Consider the following 14691-nt stretch of genomic DNA (forward strand, 5'->3'; position numbering starts at 1 on the left):
TCTGGAGACCGCTGGAGCGGAGTCGGGATGGTGGGGGGCCTAGAGCCGGGGCCCCGAGTCTCTGGTGTCTCCCCCTTCTCCTCTCCTCAGCCCCGTGTGGGCCAAGGGGTCTGCGGGATCCCGCGGAAGAGGGTGGTGGGGGCGGGGGCTGCGCGGACGTTCATCGGCAGAGCTTGCGATGGGGCAGGCATGAAGGAGCCTCCCTGCGCTCCTGTCCCCGACCAGTGCCCCCCTCTCCCACCCTCCAAGGACGGGGGTCACTCCCGATTCCCCAGCGGCCGCCATGAGCATCCTTCCTCCGCAGGGGCCATCGGGAGGGCTTTCTGGAGGAGGAAGGCCTTTGGGGGGTGACGGGCGGGCACTGTGAGGCCAGCGTGCGCTGAGCTGGATCACAGGGCGCCATCCCCAGCCCTGGGTCAGTGCGGGGTGCCCTGGGGCACAGAAGGTGGCTCCCACCTCCTCCGTATCCCCCTCACCTCCTCCTCTCGCCACGGGGACAGGAAACTGCTTCTATGTCAGCATGCCGGCGGGACCCCCGGACTCTAGCACCGAGCCCTCGCAGCCCGACAGCCTCCCTGCCTGGCAGCCTTGGGGAAGCAGGGGAGGTCGCCGGCGCCCTAGCCACTCTGCACCCAGCCTGGCCCTCAGGGACGTGGGCAGCATCTTCCACACCATCGAGCAGCTCACCGTCAAGCTCAATAGGCTCAAGGTGGGCCCAGCGTGGCAGGGGGCGTGGCAGGGTGCTCAGTCCCTGTCCCAAGACCCATCGCCTTGAGGAAGGGGTGTCCTCTGGCTGGGTCCTCCCCACAGCTGCCCAGGAGCACAGAGCCACCCGGGGGCATGGCGGGGCAGCGGCAGCCGGGCCCCTTCCCCAGGGCCCTGCCTCCCAGGACCAAGGTCCGACGCCCCCTGCTACCCTCCCAGGACGTGGAGCTGGCCCACCGAGAGCTGCTCAGGTCCCTCGCGGGAGAGTCCGGCGGCACCACGCCCGTGGGCAGTTTCCACACGGAGGCGGCCGGATGGACAGACAGCTCCCTGTCACCTCCAGCCAGGGAAACCCTGGCCTCCGACTCCAGGGACAGCCACCAGCCAGGGCCGTGCTCGGAGGATGGTGAGCGAGGCAGTGTCCTCTGTGGGGGCTGGACGGGGTCCTCCTCCCTGAGTCCGTGAATTCATCCCCTCAGAAAGGGATCTGCAGGGAACCCCCACAGGAGCTCGCCTAAAAACTGGAAACCCTCTTTGGATTAGAGAGAGAAGGCACCGGGGAGCAGGTCTCCCCCCCGAAACCTGCGCTTACAGGGTGGGCCAGGACCCAGCTGCCCACGGGCTCAGGGTGGACAGGAGTGCGGCGCTGCAGACAGCCCTGTCCAGGCCGCACTTCCAGATGGACGCCCTGGGGTGGGCGGGGGTTGTCCCCACACGACCAGGCCAGCTCCTCAGCTGTCCTCCCCACCTCCTCCACAGGCTCCGACACCCCCCCGGAAGACGGTACAGCACTCACAGCCTCGTCCCCAGGACTGTAACTGTCCCCACTCCTCTGGGGGATGGCCCGAAAGGGGCACAGGGCAGTGGGAGCCAGGACCTCCTTGTGGGCCCGGGGAAGATGGGTCCAGCCGAGACCCCAAGGGCGTCCGGCATGTCGCTTGGTCTGCTCAGGTCCAGGTCCAGGTTGAGCATCTCCCCGGCCCTCCAGCTCCTCCAAAGGCCTCTCCTGAGGATGCTGAGTGCGTCTGAGAGGCCCCCCAGACACAGAGGTGAAGGGAGGGTCTCTGTGTGAATGCACTTTCTCCCTCCCTCTCCCCGCAGGGCCCCAGGGCTGAGGCGGGCTCCCTCGGGTCGTTGTCACTTTGGTTTCCTATAAATATGTACGTACTGTATGTGCATCTCGCTCTGTAAATAACTTTGACCCATTTTGTTTGTTTTGGGGGCCCGGAGGCAGGCCCAGAGGGCACAGCTTGCATCTCCTAGCTAACCGGCCTGCTCCGGGGTCAGGGCGTGAAGGGGGAGCCAGACCCGAGCACCAGGTCCCCCGTGGGCAGGAAGGCGGCCCCGCCCACCTGGCTGGGGAGCCCAGTCCCTGTGGCCTGAGCCGAGAGCCTCTCCCCTCCCAGGACAGTCCTCTTCGGGGGAGTTCCTGACCCCACCTATGTCCACCGTTGGCCACGCTCTCCCTAGGGGAAACCAGTGTTATCAGGTGCAGCCCCGAAAACCGGACCCAGGAGGTGGGGCAGGGGGTTCGAATGCTGGAGTCCCCACATTAACCCGGGCCCATCCCCGGGGCCATGGCGGCATCGGCCCCCGTCCCCGTGCCGGCCCCTCCCCAAGGCCTGGTAGGATATACACACTGTGCTAGGTGTATATATACGTATATATATAAATATATATATATAATATATAAAATATAGAGATGGAAATGACTGTTTTCCTGTTAAAATAATGTATACTCTTTTATTTTCTTTCTCTCATGGTTAAGTTTTTTTTGTTTTTTTTTTTTTTAAGAAAAGTTAAATATTCTTCAATCACGGTGGTATGTGTGTGATTTCTGGAACTGCTTGGATAAAAGATTCTGTGGTTCTTAGGATTGGGGGGAAGACACGGGAGGCAGCCCCCACACCCGGCTTCAAGGCCCCAGGCCCCAGCACGGCTGGAGACACCAGGCCCAGAGCTTCCGACATGCACTCCCTGAGCCACCATCGGGCCGACCACGCTCCACGGCCCCTCGGCCGAAACGGGGAGAGACAGAGCCCACACCGTCGAAACACACACAGGCAGTGGGTGCAGTCGGGAGACCCCAGCAGCTGCCCTCCACGAGCCCCCTTAAGGCAAAATGGGGACCGGGGGAGGCAGTGTCCGAGGCCTGGCCGGACCTCGCTGGCCTCCGCCTCTGCTCTGTCCCAGCACTCTGACGGGACCCAGAAGCCCCGTTTTCCCCAGACCTCCGGCCCTTCTGCCTTCACTGACCACCCGAGGGCCAGATTCCCTTCCAGCTCCGCCTCGTGCTCCCTCCCAAACCTCGCACGTGCCACCTGCCGACCCCACGGGCTTGGGATCCAGGGGCACATCTGGCACTCCCCCCAAGGAGCCCTGCTGTGTGCTCGGGAAGGGGAGGGGGACACTCAAGCTGGAGCTCAGCGGCCAGGTACCCAGAGCTGCAGAGCCTCACCCAGCCTCGCAGAGCAGGAGGGGGGCAGGGAGAGCGCATCGCTGTGGCCAGGTTCCACCTGCCTCCACGCTCCTCTGGCCCGCCCCTTGGGGCGTCCCTGGCTTCAGGCTGCCATCACCTGCGGGCAAATGCACTGGGCTTTGTGGGCTTCGAGGTGCTTGGCCTTTGCCACATCGATGCCCAGAGACTTAACACCCTCTCCGGAGTAGCCTTCCAATTCTCCATGTCCCCAGCCGAGTCCCTATCTCCAAAGTGACCGGGCACCTGAGCCGACAGAGAAACGCAGAAGAGGAGGGGCCTGCAGGGGTGGAGCCTGAGCCCTCCCCGAGCCCCTTCACCGGGCCTGTCCAAGGTCACCCCGCCGCGTCCTCTGAGACCAGAGGCTGAATGCGGGTCCTGGCGCGTCCCGTGTCCTCCAGGGAACACAGGCAAAGAGCAAGACGCAGGCCCGAGGAGGCCGGAGTGTGGTGGCCCTGGCCGCCCGAGCCTAAGGGCCCGATCTCATCCCAGGAGAGCTGCAAAGCCCTTCGGCCATTTCAGGCCACGTGACAGGAACAGACACCAAGTCCAAACCTTCCGTGTAGTTCTGGAACAAAGTCTTCAGACAACAGCAGGGGGGAAAGCACAGCAATCACAGTTTGTTTAATGACTGGAGAGCTCCGCCAGGGAAGCCAGGCCACCAGCACTGGGCAGCCCCGGACCTCAGAGGGAGATGGGGGAGGGGCTAGGTGGAGGACGCCGCGGGCTCCTCCTCTCTGGGCTTGGCCTTGCTGAGGGGGTCCCTGGGCAGCATCAGCTCCTGGATCATGGTGTACGTGGGACATTGCGGGGAGAAGTAATTTTTCTGAGGGAGGGAAAGGAAGGTGACAAGTGACAAGGGGATAATATCACTTCTCTGGGTTTCCCAGGTCGGGGCAGGGGGTGGGCAGGAACGGGGCACTCACTGCCAGGCACAGGCACAGCAGCCCCACGGGGCCCTTGGCCGCGCTCTTGGACTTGGAGAACTGGGCCTGGTGCTGCACGGTGGCCAAGAAGCCCTCCAGCCCCACCTCGGTGATGCGGTTTCCTGGTGGGGGGAGAGACCCAGGTGGCCCCCTGCCCCTCACCCTCTGACGCCCCTCTGGCCTTCCTGCCTTGACCCCCCACCCACGTCTCTCCCCCGACACCAACTGCCAGAAGCAGGGCCTGTCCCGCTCTCCCCCCGAGCCCTGTGTGGGGTGGCTCTGCTCCACCGAGTCGGGGCTGCCCCCCCCACCTGCTGCATGGGGCCCAGGTGGCCGCAGGGGGAGGACAGCAGGGGCGCTCACGCACGGGTGAGGTTGAGGTGCAGAAGGACCTTGTTCCCAGGCATGAACACTTTCCCCTCTCGGTGCTCCACGGGCTCCAGGAGAGGGTTAACCACCTCTGAAGGCTCGGAGACCAGCTGCTGAAGCAGGAGGACCCCTGCAGCTGACCCGAGGGGCTCAGCCCACGGCTGCGCTCTCTGTCCTCCGTGCTGGGGGTACAGAGATAAGCCTGCACCCCCAGAAGGAACCCTGGAACATGAGCCGGGAGCCAGGGCGGACACACACACAAACACACACCAGAATCTGTGGGGCCCAGAGGAGGCCCCCAGCCCAGAGCAGCACCTGGGGCAGGTCCCCAGGGCCACAGCAGAGGAGGTGGAGGACAAAGGCCGTCCAGGCAGAGGAAGTGGCCAGAGCAAGAGCCAAAGCGTCGTGTGGCACTGGGGTTTCCCTGGCACCCGCGGCAGTGATGAGGGCCGCGCCTGGGAGCGAGGGGGCGCCCACAGAGCGGTGGGCAGCGGCCGGCGGTCAGGATGGGCGGGACAAGGTTGGGGGGGCGGGGCGGGGTCTGGCTGGCTCCAGCCCAGGAGCTGAGCCGCCGCTTCTGATGTCCAAGCCCGACGTTGGGCATGCAAATTAATTTTTTAAAACATGTAATGCGGCCCCAGCCCGTCTCCGCCTGACCCTCCCCTCTGGTAGGATCCTGTCTTGATGGCAGACAAGACTCCCAAGAGAGGCCCTTCCCTGCCTGTGCGGGAGACAGAAGGGGAGGACACAGACCCTGGGGCAGCTGAGGGCGGGGGCAGCAGTCGGGAAGGCTCCAGAGTGAGGTGTCAGACCCGTCCCCAGGAGCAGGAGCCCTGCACGGGGGCGGGGGGGGGGGTGCGCAGGGGGACGTAAGACGCGGGCGCGGACGACCGGGGAGAGGGAGCCCAGCCGACGAGAGCCGGGGCCGGCTGGCCGCGCCAGGGCCCCGGGAGAGTTGACAGAACAGGGAAAGGAGAGCCCTGAGCTCCTACCCGCCCCCCAGCCAGCCTGGCCGGGACGGGGGTCACGCAAGGACGGTAGGACATGAGTGGAAGCCGGAGAGACCCTCCAGGAGGGGCTGGCCACATGCACTTGAGGGAGGTCACTGCTGCCCACCATGCTCCCCCCCCCCCGCGCCCACCCTCCTCCCTGCCTCCCCGCACCCACCCGGTTCCCCCCACCCCACGCCCAGCCCCTGGGGCCCGCTGGGCTCCCTGAGCTCACCCCACATGCACCCGACTTCCTGCGCCCACCCCGCCACCAGCGCTCACCCCGCCCCCCACCCCGCAGCCTACCTCGGACTCCAGCAGGAAGCTGCGCTTCTCTTTGTTTCCTATCTTGGGCCCCTTCCCCTTGTTGGGCTTCTGCTCCGGGATGGTGACCTCTGGAGTGGGGAGAGGAGCCAAAATGCACCGCCTAGATGGTGCCATACTGCCCGGGGGCCCCAGAGGGCACGGACTGGACCAGGAGGTTCGCTCCTCAAACCTTGGGACGGGGTGCACGGGGAAGAGAACCCGGTGGGCGGGTCCCTTTCCTCAGGCCAGTGCGACGGGGGTCCAGGCAGGGGACATGGGGTGCGCAGTGTCGGGGCAGAATGGGGGAAACCGGCCCAGAGACCGCGCGCCCCAGAGGACCAGCCGGCACTCAGGAGCCCGCGCCCCGCCCCCCGCCCCCCGCTAGGAGCCGCGCCCCAGGGCAGCCCCACTTACTCCCCTTGGAGGCCTTGGCGTCTTCTTTCTTCAGGGTCCCCTGTGTGGGTGACTGCCCTGACCCCGGCTTCTCCTCTCTCTTCGCCCCGTCCTGTGCAGCGCAAGGAGAGAGCTGAAAGCCGGGCTTGCCGGGTTGTCCCCAGGCCCTCCTCCCTGCGACCGCCTGCGCTGCGGGGCGCCTTCCTCCGCCGCTCGGCCGCGGCTCTCCGCACACCCACCCCTGACTTATCCTTTTTCTTGCCCAGGCCTTTCAGGGTCTTCGTGGCGGGCGTCTTGTCCGGCTTCTCCGACAGGGCAACATTGCTGACCCCCGTGAAGGGGTTCTTCTCGCCTTTGGAGTCCCCGTGTCGGGAGGAGGAAGGCTGTGCTCACAGAAGGGAACGGATGAGCCGGCACCCCCTCCTCAGGGCGCGGTGAGGGGCCCCCCATGCCGGGCTGGCAGCGGGACCGACAGCACCCCACCCCATCTCCGGGCCTAAACGCGGACATTGCTGCTGAGGACGCTGGGCTGGGGGCCCAGACTCGCTCGCTGGGAGGGAAACCCGGACACTCCCACTGCCTCTCCTCCGCGTCAGTCCTCTCCACGGCCCAGGGAGCAGCCGTCCCACCGGTGGGCAAACAGCTCGCGCTCCGGGGCTGGGACCCGAGCCATCCCCTTGGCCCACACGCTGCTGGCCGCAGCTTGGTAGGAGACAGAGCGCAGACGCCCACCTGACCTGCGCCAAGGGGTGACGACGGGCCAGGCCTGGGAGAGGCCGGCTTAGGATAGGCCAGAGGGCCGCAGGGCTCACCGATCGTGAGCGCTCCTGAGACCCCTTTTCCAGCAGAAGGCGGCGGCGCTCCACCACCTCTGTGTGTGTCAGCTCAAAGGGGCGCAGGACCTGAGGCAAGCGGCCACTCAGACGCCAGCCACCAGCCCAGGGACACCCCCCCCAATTCCTCCGCAACCCCCCCCCCACCGCACCCACCTCGGCCAGCTTCAGGGCGCCCTGGTCCTGGATATGGTTGTGCGCCAGGGACAGCCAGAGCAGGGCGCGATTCAACCTGAGGCCCTGGGGCGAGGGTGGGGAGGAGCACGTGTGAACCACTGCCCTCTGCTCCACTCCTGGTCCCCGGATCCCAGCTCCCAGGTCCCGCCATACACCCACATCGGCGATGTAGCCAGCGCCTGCATCCCCGATGTGGTTGAAGCCCAGGTTGAGTGAGACCAGGGAGCGGTTGCAGCTGTGCAGTGTGGACAGAGCCTGGCCCAGCAGCTGAGCCCCGTGGTCGTCAATGTCGTTGTTCCGCAGGGATAAGTGGGAGATGCTGCCCGTGGGGTGGGGAGGGGGATTCGCTAGGAACATGGGGTCGGGGCTCGCCTCTCTGGGGGATCGGACCTCTGAGGGTGAAGGGGCAGGAATCGTGGATCCGTAGGCAGGTGGGGGAGGGCAGGGAAGGGGACACTAGGATTACCTGGCCTGGGGAACCGGCCCAGAGATGGGGGCGAGAAAAGAGTCTCACGTGCTGTCCAGTGCCATGAGCTTGTGATAGGACTGCTCGGGCAGCGGGTTACCCTCCAGAGACACCTTCCTGAGGACAGGGAAGGTCTGAGAACCAGGAGGCGCCCCTGGGGCCAGGGAGGGATGGGGTCAGAGAGGAGGTGTGGGTCTCCGGGACGCAGCTGGGAAACAGACTCAAAGGATGGCCTTCCAACAGAGAAAATTATACGGGACAGAAGTGTGGCCGCGCCGGGGGGGTCACTCCCCAGCGATAGTGGCCCGTGGTGACTCGGCCTCTGGGAGGATTCCTGTGACCACCACGTGTGCCCCACCAGAGGGTGGCTGGACCTGATGACTCACTTCTGACCAAATGGGATATGACAAAAGTGGTGAGATGTCACTTCTAAGTTCAAGTTCCAAAAAGACTGTGGCCTCCACGTTAGGGGCTCCGTGGAAAGCGCGGGGCTGTCCCTGCAGGGAGGCCTCGTGCTTCCAGTGGGAAGCCAGGGGACAGCAGCTCCAGCCCACGCTCCAGTGACAGCTCCAGCCACCCCCACCCCCACCCGCCTACCCGCCTCACCCCCCACGGAGAGATTTGTGAGTCAGGAATAGGGAACAGACCAGACCGGACCACCACTAGCAGTGCCCCCTCCCACAGTGCCCAGAGATGGGAGGGGGACGGAGGACCTTTCCCAAGTCACAACAAAAGCTGAACTAATGGCACAAAATTTCTCTACTTAAAAATATTCTCCCAGGGGGCGCCTGGGTGGTTCACTGGGTTAAAGCCTCTGCCTTCAACTCAGGTCATGATCTCAGGGTCCTGGGATCGAGCCCCGCATGGGGCTCTCTGCTCAGCGGGGAGCCTGCTTCCTCCTCTCTCTCTCTGCCTGCTTGTGATCTCTGTCTGTCAAATAAATAAAATAAAATAAATTCTCCCACAATTTAGTATCACTTTCAGTCTTTGGGGCCGGCTCATCTTTCACCTAAGCCTGATTACAGTCATTTTAAGTGATTTGATTATGTTCATCTTATTTTTGTATCTTCCAACGAACGCTACCATTTTGTTTCTACTGGCTAATTTGCTTCTAATTGCCACGATGGACACAAGTGATGTTCCATGGTGTTCTCTATGCAATGTTGAGGACCTCCAGCTGCAGAGGACGCCATCCCTGCCCTGCAGACACGCCCTTCCCCATGGAGGGAAGAGTAGGGGCGGGGCGGTGGGCGAGGCGGGCGAGCCAGCGTGAGGCCCTGGGGTTTGTTCCGCGGAGCAGGGTAAGTCCAGCCTGCTGGGGGAGCCTCGGGAAGGGGCGCCCAAACCAGCTTTGCCATGGGCACCTGTAACTACACCGCCTTACACCTCACACTCGCTCCTCTTCCTCTTCACAGCTTTGCTCAGCACCGCCTCCTCCAGGCAGACTTCCTGTCTCCCCGTTCTGCACCCGTGCAGTAGGGGGACTGCGCCTTACCTGCCCCCACTCCGGTGGTGGGCCCCAGGCCCCAGGCAGGAGGGAAAAGCTCCAGGAAGAGAGTGGACGGGGGGGGGGGGGAGGGGGGGGCGAGGAGGGACGGAGCCCAGAGGCCAGTCTCTCCAGGCCCTGGTGCGGCAGAAAGGGGACCCGCTTCTTCTGGTCCGACTGGAGCTTCAGAAATCAACACAGCCCTGGGCAGGGATGCCGCTCTGCTCCCCAAACTGCCCACCCGGCCGGGGCCCTCCCACCCCCTCCCCTCTCTCAGACCTGAGCGTGGGTGCGCACAGAGGCAGGAGAGCGATGAAGGCCGTCAGGGTCTTATCGGTCAGCCCCACCTTCCACAGGCTGGACTCGGGGGTACAGAAACCCAGCTGGAGCCTCGCCTCCGCCTCCCCAGGCCCCTCCGGCCGCGCCCTCCCTTATGCCCCTCCCCCCACAGCCCCGGGGGTTCTCTCTCCCAAGCCGCGGAGGCAGCGGCCCCACCCTGGCCTCCTGCCCTCCGCAGCCCCGCGTCCCCTCACTTGATGGCCTGCAGCTGGCTGAGCGGAGGCAGGCATTTCGAGAAGATTCCCAAGATCCGCTCCTCGACCTTCCAGCCTGCGGGCGGAGGAGGGGGAGGCGCCTCAGCCGGGGGCCGGGCCCGCGGCGGGGGCAGGGCGGGGGGGGGCCGGGCGGGGCTCACCGCGGATGAAGACCTCCTTCACCGACTTGTCCTCGGGCTCCAGCTCCACCTGCACCGTGGGCCGGAAGAACACGTACTTGCTCTCCAGACTGTTGAGGCTGCAAGACCCCGACAGGCGCTGATCGTCTGCAAGGCGGGGTGCGAGGGGCCCGGGTGAGGAGCGAGGAAGCGGAGCGGCGGGCCGTAGAGCGCACGGACGTACCGCTCAAGTGGGGGTGGCTCCGGCCTGGGGCGCAGCGTCTCGGGCCCGCAAGCGGCGTGGGCCGGGCTTGGGGAAGGAAGCCCGGAGACTCACCCACCTGCACCCCCGCCGCGTCGGACCCTCCCCGCACGGCCGCACTCACTGCCCTGCGCCCCCGCCATTCGGCCCGCCCGGCGGTGCGAGGCTGGCTTGCACCGGGCGACCCCGGCAGACACCCCCGGGGCTCCCCGGGCACTCACCTAAGGCGGGCTTTTCCGACATCGAGGCCGAGGGGACGAAGGCCGGGTGCGGGCGAGGCCGGGGGACAACTTTGGGGAAGTCGGTGTAGCCCGAGCGCGTGCAGAGCTCAGCGAAATCCGTCTCGAGGACCCCGGTGCACTGGTACTCCTCTGCGGGGCGGCGGGGGGACGGCGGCTGTGGCCCGGGGTCGCCACCGGGGGGCAGCAGAGAGCAGCGGGCGCCCTGGGGGTCCCCGGCCCGCCCGGACCGCGCCGCCCCGCGTCCCCAGGCTCGCCCGCCGGGGGTGGGGGAGGCAGCTGGGGCCCCTCCTCAGGAGAACGTCTTCACAACCATTTTCTAAACGTAAGATGCGTTGTAGAAACCCGCAGCGCAAACAGCGCGGAATCCAGACGCCGGAGAAGGGGCCAGAAGGGCGCGGGCCACACACATCCCGGGGCACCCAGCCTCCGCGCGGCACCTCCAGCCAGCCGCGGGTCAAGGCCGCTTCCCCTCCGCGGCCCGCCCGCCGGGGGTCCTCCACCTCCCACGGGGTCGCCCGCACAACCTCCTCCTCCGTTCCCTGGGACGGCCCAGGGCCACGCGGGGAAAGAAGCCCAAGCCCGCTGCGAGCAAAGGCAGGAGCCCAGGAGCCCCTCTGCAGCCCCAGCCCGCCCGCCCCGCCCCGACGCCGAGCGCCCGCAGAGCCTCCGGCGTGCGTTTGTCCCGCAGAGGCGTACAGAGCGCTACACCCGCCCGCACTCTTCTAGATGCGCCGGGAACGTCGGTTCGCTCCCGAGCTCCATCAGCGCGGACAGGTGCCCTGCATATCCCCTCCGGAGGGCGGTGCGGACGGGAGGCAGTCCCCAGAGGCCCCTGCTCTTTCCTGCCTCCCCATGGGCATCCAAGGAAGAAGTGATTCCCGGAGCCGGGAAGGGGTGTCCCTGGCACTTGGGAGAACCGGGAGGCAGAAGGGTTGGCCCGGCGCCAGCCTGCTCTCCCAAGGGCCCGGCAGCCTGGAGCCCCCCGCGAACCATCACTCCCACCTGGCCGCGGGTGGGGGGGGGGTTGCAGGCCGAGCCCGGGGACAAGGACTGCTAACAGCAGGAAACCTGCCCGCAGGCAGGAGATGGTTTGGGAGCACAGGGGCTCCGCGTTCATGGGGACAAGAGAGGGTAGAGGGTTCTTGTGGCAAAGGAGGCACGTTCCTCCCGCGCCCAGCCATGGGGAGAGCAGGACACACAAGACACCCCAGGAGCTCCCTGGGCAGGGCCACTGAGAGGAGGCTCAGGGTCCCGGGGTAACCCCCTCGCACAGCAGTCCTCCCCGCACCACCTGCCTGCGGGAGCTGTTCCCCTGCTGGGGGAGCCCCTCAACCCTTCCTGCTTCACCCACACCACCTTTCTCTAGGGCAGACCTTCTCGAACTCAAGCAGCACCTGGAGAACCCATCAAAATAGTTTCCTGCCCCACCGGCTGGCTGTAACTCCGCTGGGCCAGGGGAGTCCCGGAAAGTGCATTTCTAACAACTTCGCAGCTGGTGCCAAAGCGACTGGTCCCAGGACAGAGCCCTGAGAGCCGCCTCCGCTGCCCTAGGAGCCCGCTGCCCGACAGAACATCACGGGACAGTGCTCGCTTCGGCAGCACGTGTGCCGAACTTGGCGGGACTCGGAGATGCTCTGTGTCTGCCTGGAGCCCGCGGTCCCCTGGGGGACAGTGCCGCTCCGACAGGGCCTTGCTCTTGCTCCCTCTCTCGCACACTCCCACCTTCCTCTCACTACAGACCTCACCTTTGCCCTTAGAGAAGCAGAAGCCAGCAGATGGCGTCTCCTCTAACCCTTCCTACCGCTGCCATCACTCTAGCTGAGGCGCCAGCCCAGAGCCCTGCTTCCGCCCCACGCAGCACATGGGACCCTCTGACCGCCATGTGTTCCTGTCCAGCATCCCTGGGCAGTAGTCCCCTGCATTCTCTCCCCGCCGTTGGCTGGGCCAGTCAGGCTTCCCTGCCAGCTGCACTCCCCTAACAGCTCTGGGCTGGATCCCGAGTGCTCTGTTCTTCCCTCCTGCCCAGGGGACCTCAGCAGCTCCCAAAGTCACACCTCCAGCCCTGCGCTCTCTTGAGTGCTCCAGACGTGTCCAGCTGACAGCCCCACCGAGGTCTTCTCTCACATGCCCCCCCTCCAGGCTTTCCTGGCTGAGTGAGTGGCCCTCCAGCCCACCTACTGGCACCTGGGAGTCCTCTTCTTCCCACCGCAGCCAAGACTACGAACTCATTACCAGGAAGCCTAACCTGTTCTCCCTCACTGCTCTAGTCCAGCTACCACTGTGCCCCAGCCGGACTACCGAAACCCCTCACCCTCCGCCTCCCTGCCTCATACTCCCCCTCCGTGCCATTGTCCATACAGAGTGGTGTGGGGGGACTGGCCCCTGACCAAGGTCTGACGATCACAGCCTCTTCCCGTGTTGGTTTCTCATGAGCCCAGGGACAGCAAGCCCCTGTCCCCTTTCAAAGCAGTTGGATCTGAAGCCAGAGGCCTTCCAAGAGGGGCTCCTGGCTGGCTCAGCTGACAGGGCATGTCTCTTGATCTCAGGGTCATGAGTGTGGAGCTTACTTAAAAAAAAAAAAAAATCCTTCCCATAAATTCCCCTTCATGTGTCATTGGTTTGGGTTGGGGTTCCAAGGGACAGAAGCATATGCTTACTTGTACGCTGCCTGTGGTTTTTTTTTCCCCCAGAAAATGTAAATGGACTATGTGTGTATTGTTCTCTCCCTACCCAAAAAGTGATTGTTGAATGAGTGAGTGAACAAAACTCCAAGTGCCCTCCTGGTGGGTTCCCGGGCTGCCCTGCCCTACTTCCACCCCCTGCCCCGGGACCACTTGTCCCTCCCTGGGCCCTCTTCGCTCGTGCATCTTGGCACATCTTATCGCATTTGCCAGTCCCAAACCACAGTGTGGGTTTTCTAGGATCGAGTTCAAGTCAAACACCGGCCAAGCTGAGTTCCAGGAGCCGGGCTGGAAGCGCTGTGATTTCTTTTTTTTTTTTTTTTTTTTTTTTAAAGATTTTATCTAATTATTTGACAGACAGAGATCACGAGTAGGCAGAGAGGCAGACAGAGAGAGAGGGGGAAGCAGGCTCCCCGCTGAGCAGAGAGCCCAATGCGGGGCTCGATCCCAGGACCCCGGAATCATGACCTGAGCTGAAGGCAGAGGCCCAACCCAATGAGCCACCCAGGCGCCCCAGCGCTGTGATTTCTAAGGAGAGAGCCCAAGGCCACGCTGCCAGTAGCCGTCGGGCACGCAGAGCCCCCGCCACGTGCGCGGAGCGGGTAGTGCACCTGCTGAGCACAGAGCGCTTAGCATCAGGGACGACACGACTGTCCCCCGGCTCCGCTGGCGCGCGCACCAGGGCGTCGGCCCGCACGACCCGTGCAGCGCGCCGGGCACGACCACGGCGCCCACCCGCCCTGGCAAAGCCGAGCGCGCGAGGAGCCCGGCCGCCCGCCTACCAGGGTTCTTGGGCTCCTCCTCGCCCACCGGCTGCAGAACAGTGACCGGCTTCTCCTTGGTCGCGCGATCCCCCTTCTTGGTCACCGCGCCGGACGACTTCTGGGTCCCGGGACGCGGGGCCCGAGGGGAGACCCCGGGCGCACTCGCCTCCCCCGACATGCCGGCGCGGTCCGCGGCGACTCTGGAACGGCCCGGCGGGCGAGGAGGCCAGACAGGACTCGGTGGGGCCGGCCCAGGGGACGGTCGAACCGGGGGTCTCTACTCCGCGGCCACCGCCCTCCCCGCCCGCGGCGGCGCCGCCTCCGCGTCCCTCTCCAGGACAACCGTGCGCGGCGGGCCGGCGGGCGGGAGCAACCGCAGAGCGCGCGGGGCCACCCGGGGGCGCCGCAGAGCCACGGCCGGGGGCGGGGGGCCTGGGGGCGGGGCCACAGCCCGGGGGCGGGGCGAGAGAGCGCGGAGGCGCCGCGGAGCCACGGCGGGGGCGAGGCCACAGGCGGGGCGGGGCGGGGCGGGGGAGCCCGGGGCGTAGCAGAGCCGCGGCCGGGGGCGGAGTCACAGCCCGGGGCGGGTGCTAGGGGTGGAGCCACGGCCGGGGCGGAGCAACCGGGGGCGGGGCCCCGGAGCGAGCGCGAGGGAGGAGCGGCGTCGGGGGCGCTCCGAGTCCACGCGACCGGCGGCGCCCTGGAAGGCCGCGAGCCTGTGAGGGACGCGGCAGTCGGGGGGAACTGGGCGGAAGAGTCGGTGGGGACAGATCCACTTCCGGGGCGCTGTAGGAGAGGGTCCTCGCGGGAAAGGCGCGGCGCTGGGCTGCACCCGTCTAGTTAGCCTCTGGGAAGCGTGGGCAGTTAGTAGGTCCGGATTCGGTGTCCGCGGGTAGTGTAGACCCTGCCTGTTCCACGGCGGCGGGCCCCCATTTGAGCGGCCCCTCTCCCGCCTGCAGCCCCC

The 14691-nt window shown here is 65.9% G+C and overlaps 2 protein-coding genes across 23 annotated transcripts in view; one reads left to right on the forward strand and one right to left on the reverse strand.

Moving 5' to 3' along the window:
* The window catches only part of ARHGEF11 (Rho guanine nucleotide exchange factor 11), a 74462-nt gene extending 72585 nt beyond the window's left edge, over positions 1 to 1877 (forward strand). For all 14 annotated transcript variants that reach the window (XM_082703241.1, XM_082703246.1, XM_082703240.1 and 11 more), the window contains 3 exons: positions 501 to 709; positions 925 to 1111; positions 1465 to 1877. In XM_082703241.1, the coding sequence (XP_082559367.1) occupies positions 501 to 709; positions 925 to 1111; positions 1465 to 1523 (455 nt within the window). In that variant the 3' untranslated portion in view covers positions 1524 to 1877. The remainder of the gene's footprint in view (positions 1 to 500; positions 710 to 924; positions 1112 to 1464) is intronic.
* Positions 1878 to 3781: 1904 nt separating this feature from the next.
* LRRC71 (leucine rich repeat containing 71) lies at positions 3782 to 14073 on the reverse strand. 9 transcript variants are annotated; one of them, XR_014304057.1, is made up of 15 exons: positions 13746 to 14073; positions 10262 to 10411; positions 9821 to 9946; positions 9660 to 9735; positions 9406 to 9483; positions 7689 to 7757; positions 7334 to 7493; positions 7154 to 7237; positions 6977 to 7066; positions 6404 to 6547; positions 6186 to 6276; positions 5772 to 5860; positions 4419 to 4586; positions 4108 to 4229; positions 3782 to 4007 (listed from the first exon to the last, which is right to left on the reverse strand). XR_014304057.1 is itself a non-coding variant. In XM_082703254.1 (15 exons), exons 1-15 carry the CDS (start codon positions 13903 to 13905, stop codon positions 3888 to 3890), a joined length of 1671 nt encoding a protein of 556 aa, XP_082559380.1. In that variant the 5' UTR covers positions 13906 to 14073; the 3' UTR covers positions 3782 to 3887. The 9 variants fall into 9 exon arrangements, 6 of the variants coding, with proteins under 6 accessions (XP_082559380.1, XP_082559379.1, XP_082559378.1 ...); XR_014304058.1 differs by having other exon boundaries at positions 4419 to 4589; XR_014304059.1 differs by having other exon boundaries at positions 4419 to 4658.
* Positions 14074 to 14691: the final 618 nt, after the last annotated feature.

The sequence above is a fragment of the Mustela nivalis genome (genome assembly GCF_964662115.1).
Source record: "Mustela nivalis genome assembly, chromosome: 16".
Lineage (NCBI taxonomy): Eukaryota > Metazoa > Chordata > Mammalia > Carnivora > Mustelidae > Mustela > Mustela nivalis.

Bases quoted from the DNA above. Each gene is read 5' to 3' on its own strand.
- LRRC71 (XM_082703252.1), bottom strand. From the start codon at position 13,905: ATGTCGGGGGAGGCGAGTGCGCCCGGGGTCTCCCCTCGGGCCCCGCGT. The intron at 7,758-9,405 runs GTCTGAGAGAGG...CCCTGTCCTCAG, and splicing joins CTGTGCGCACCCACGCTCAG to GAAGGTGTCTCTGGAGGGTA. The intron at 6,277-6,403 runs GTGGGTGTGCGG...TGCGCTGCACAG, and splicing joins AGAAAAAGGATAAGTCAGGG to GACGGGGCGAAGAGAGAGGA.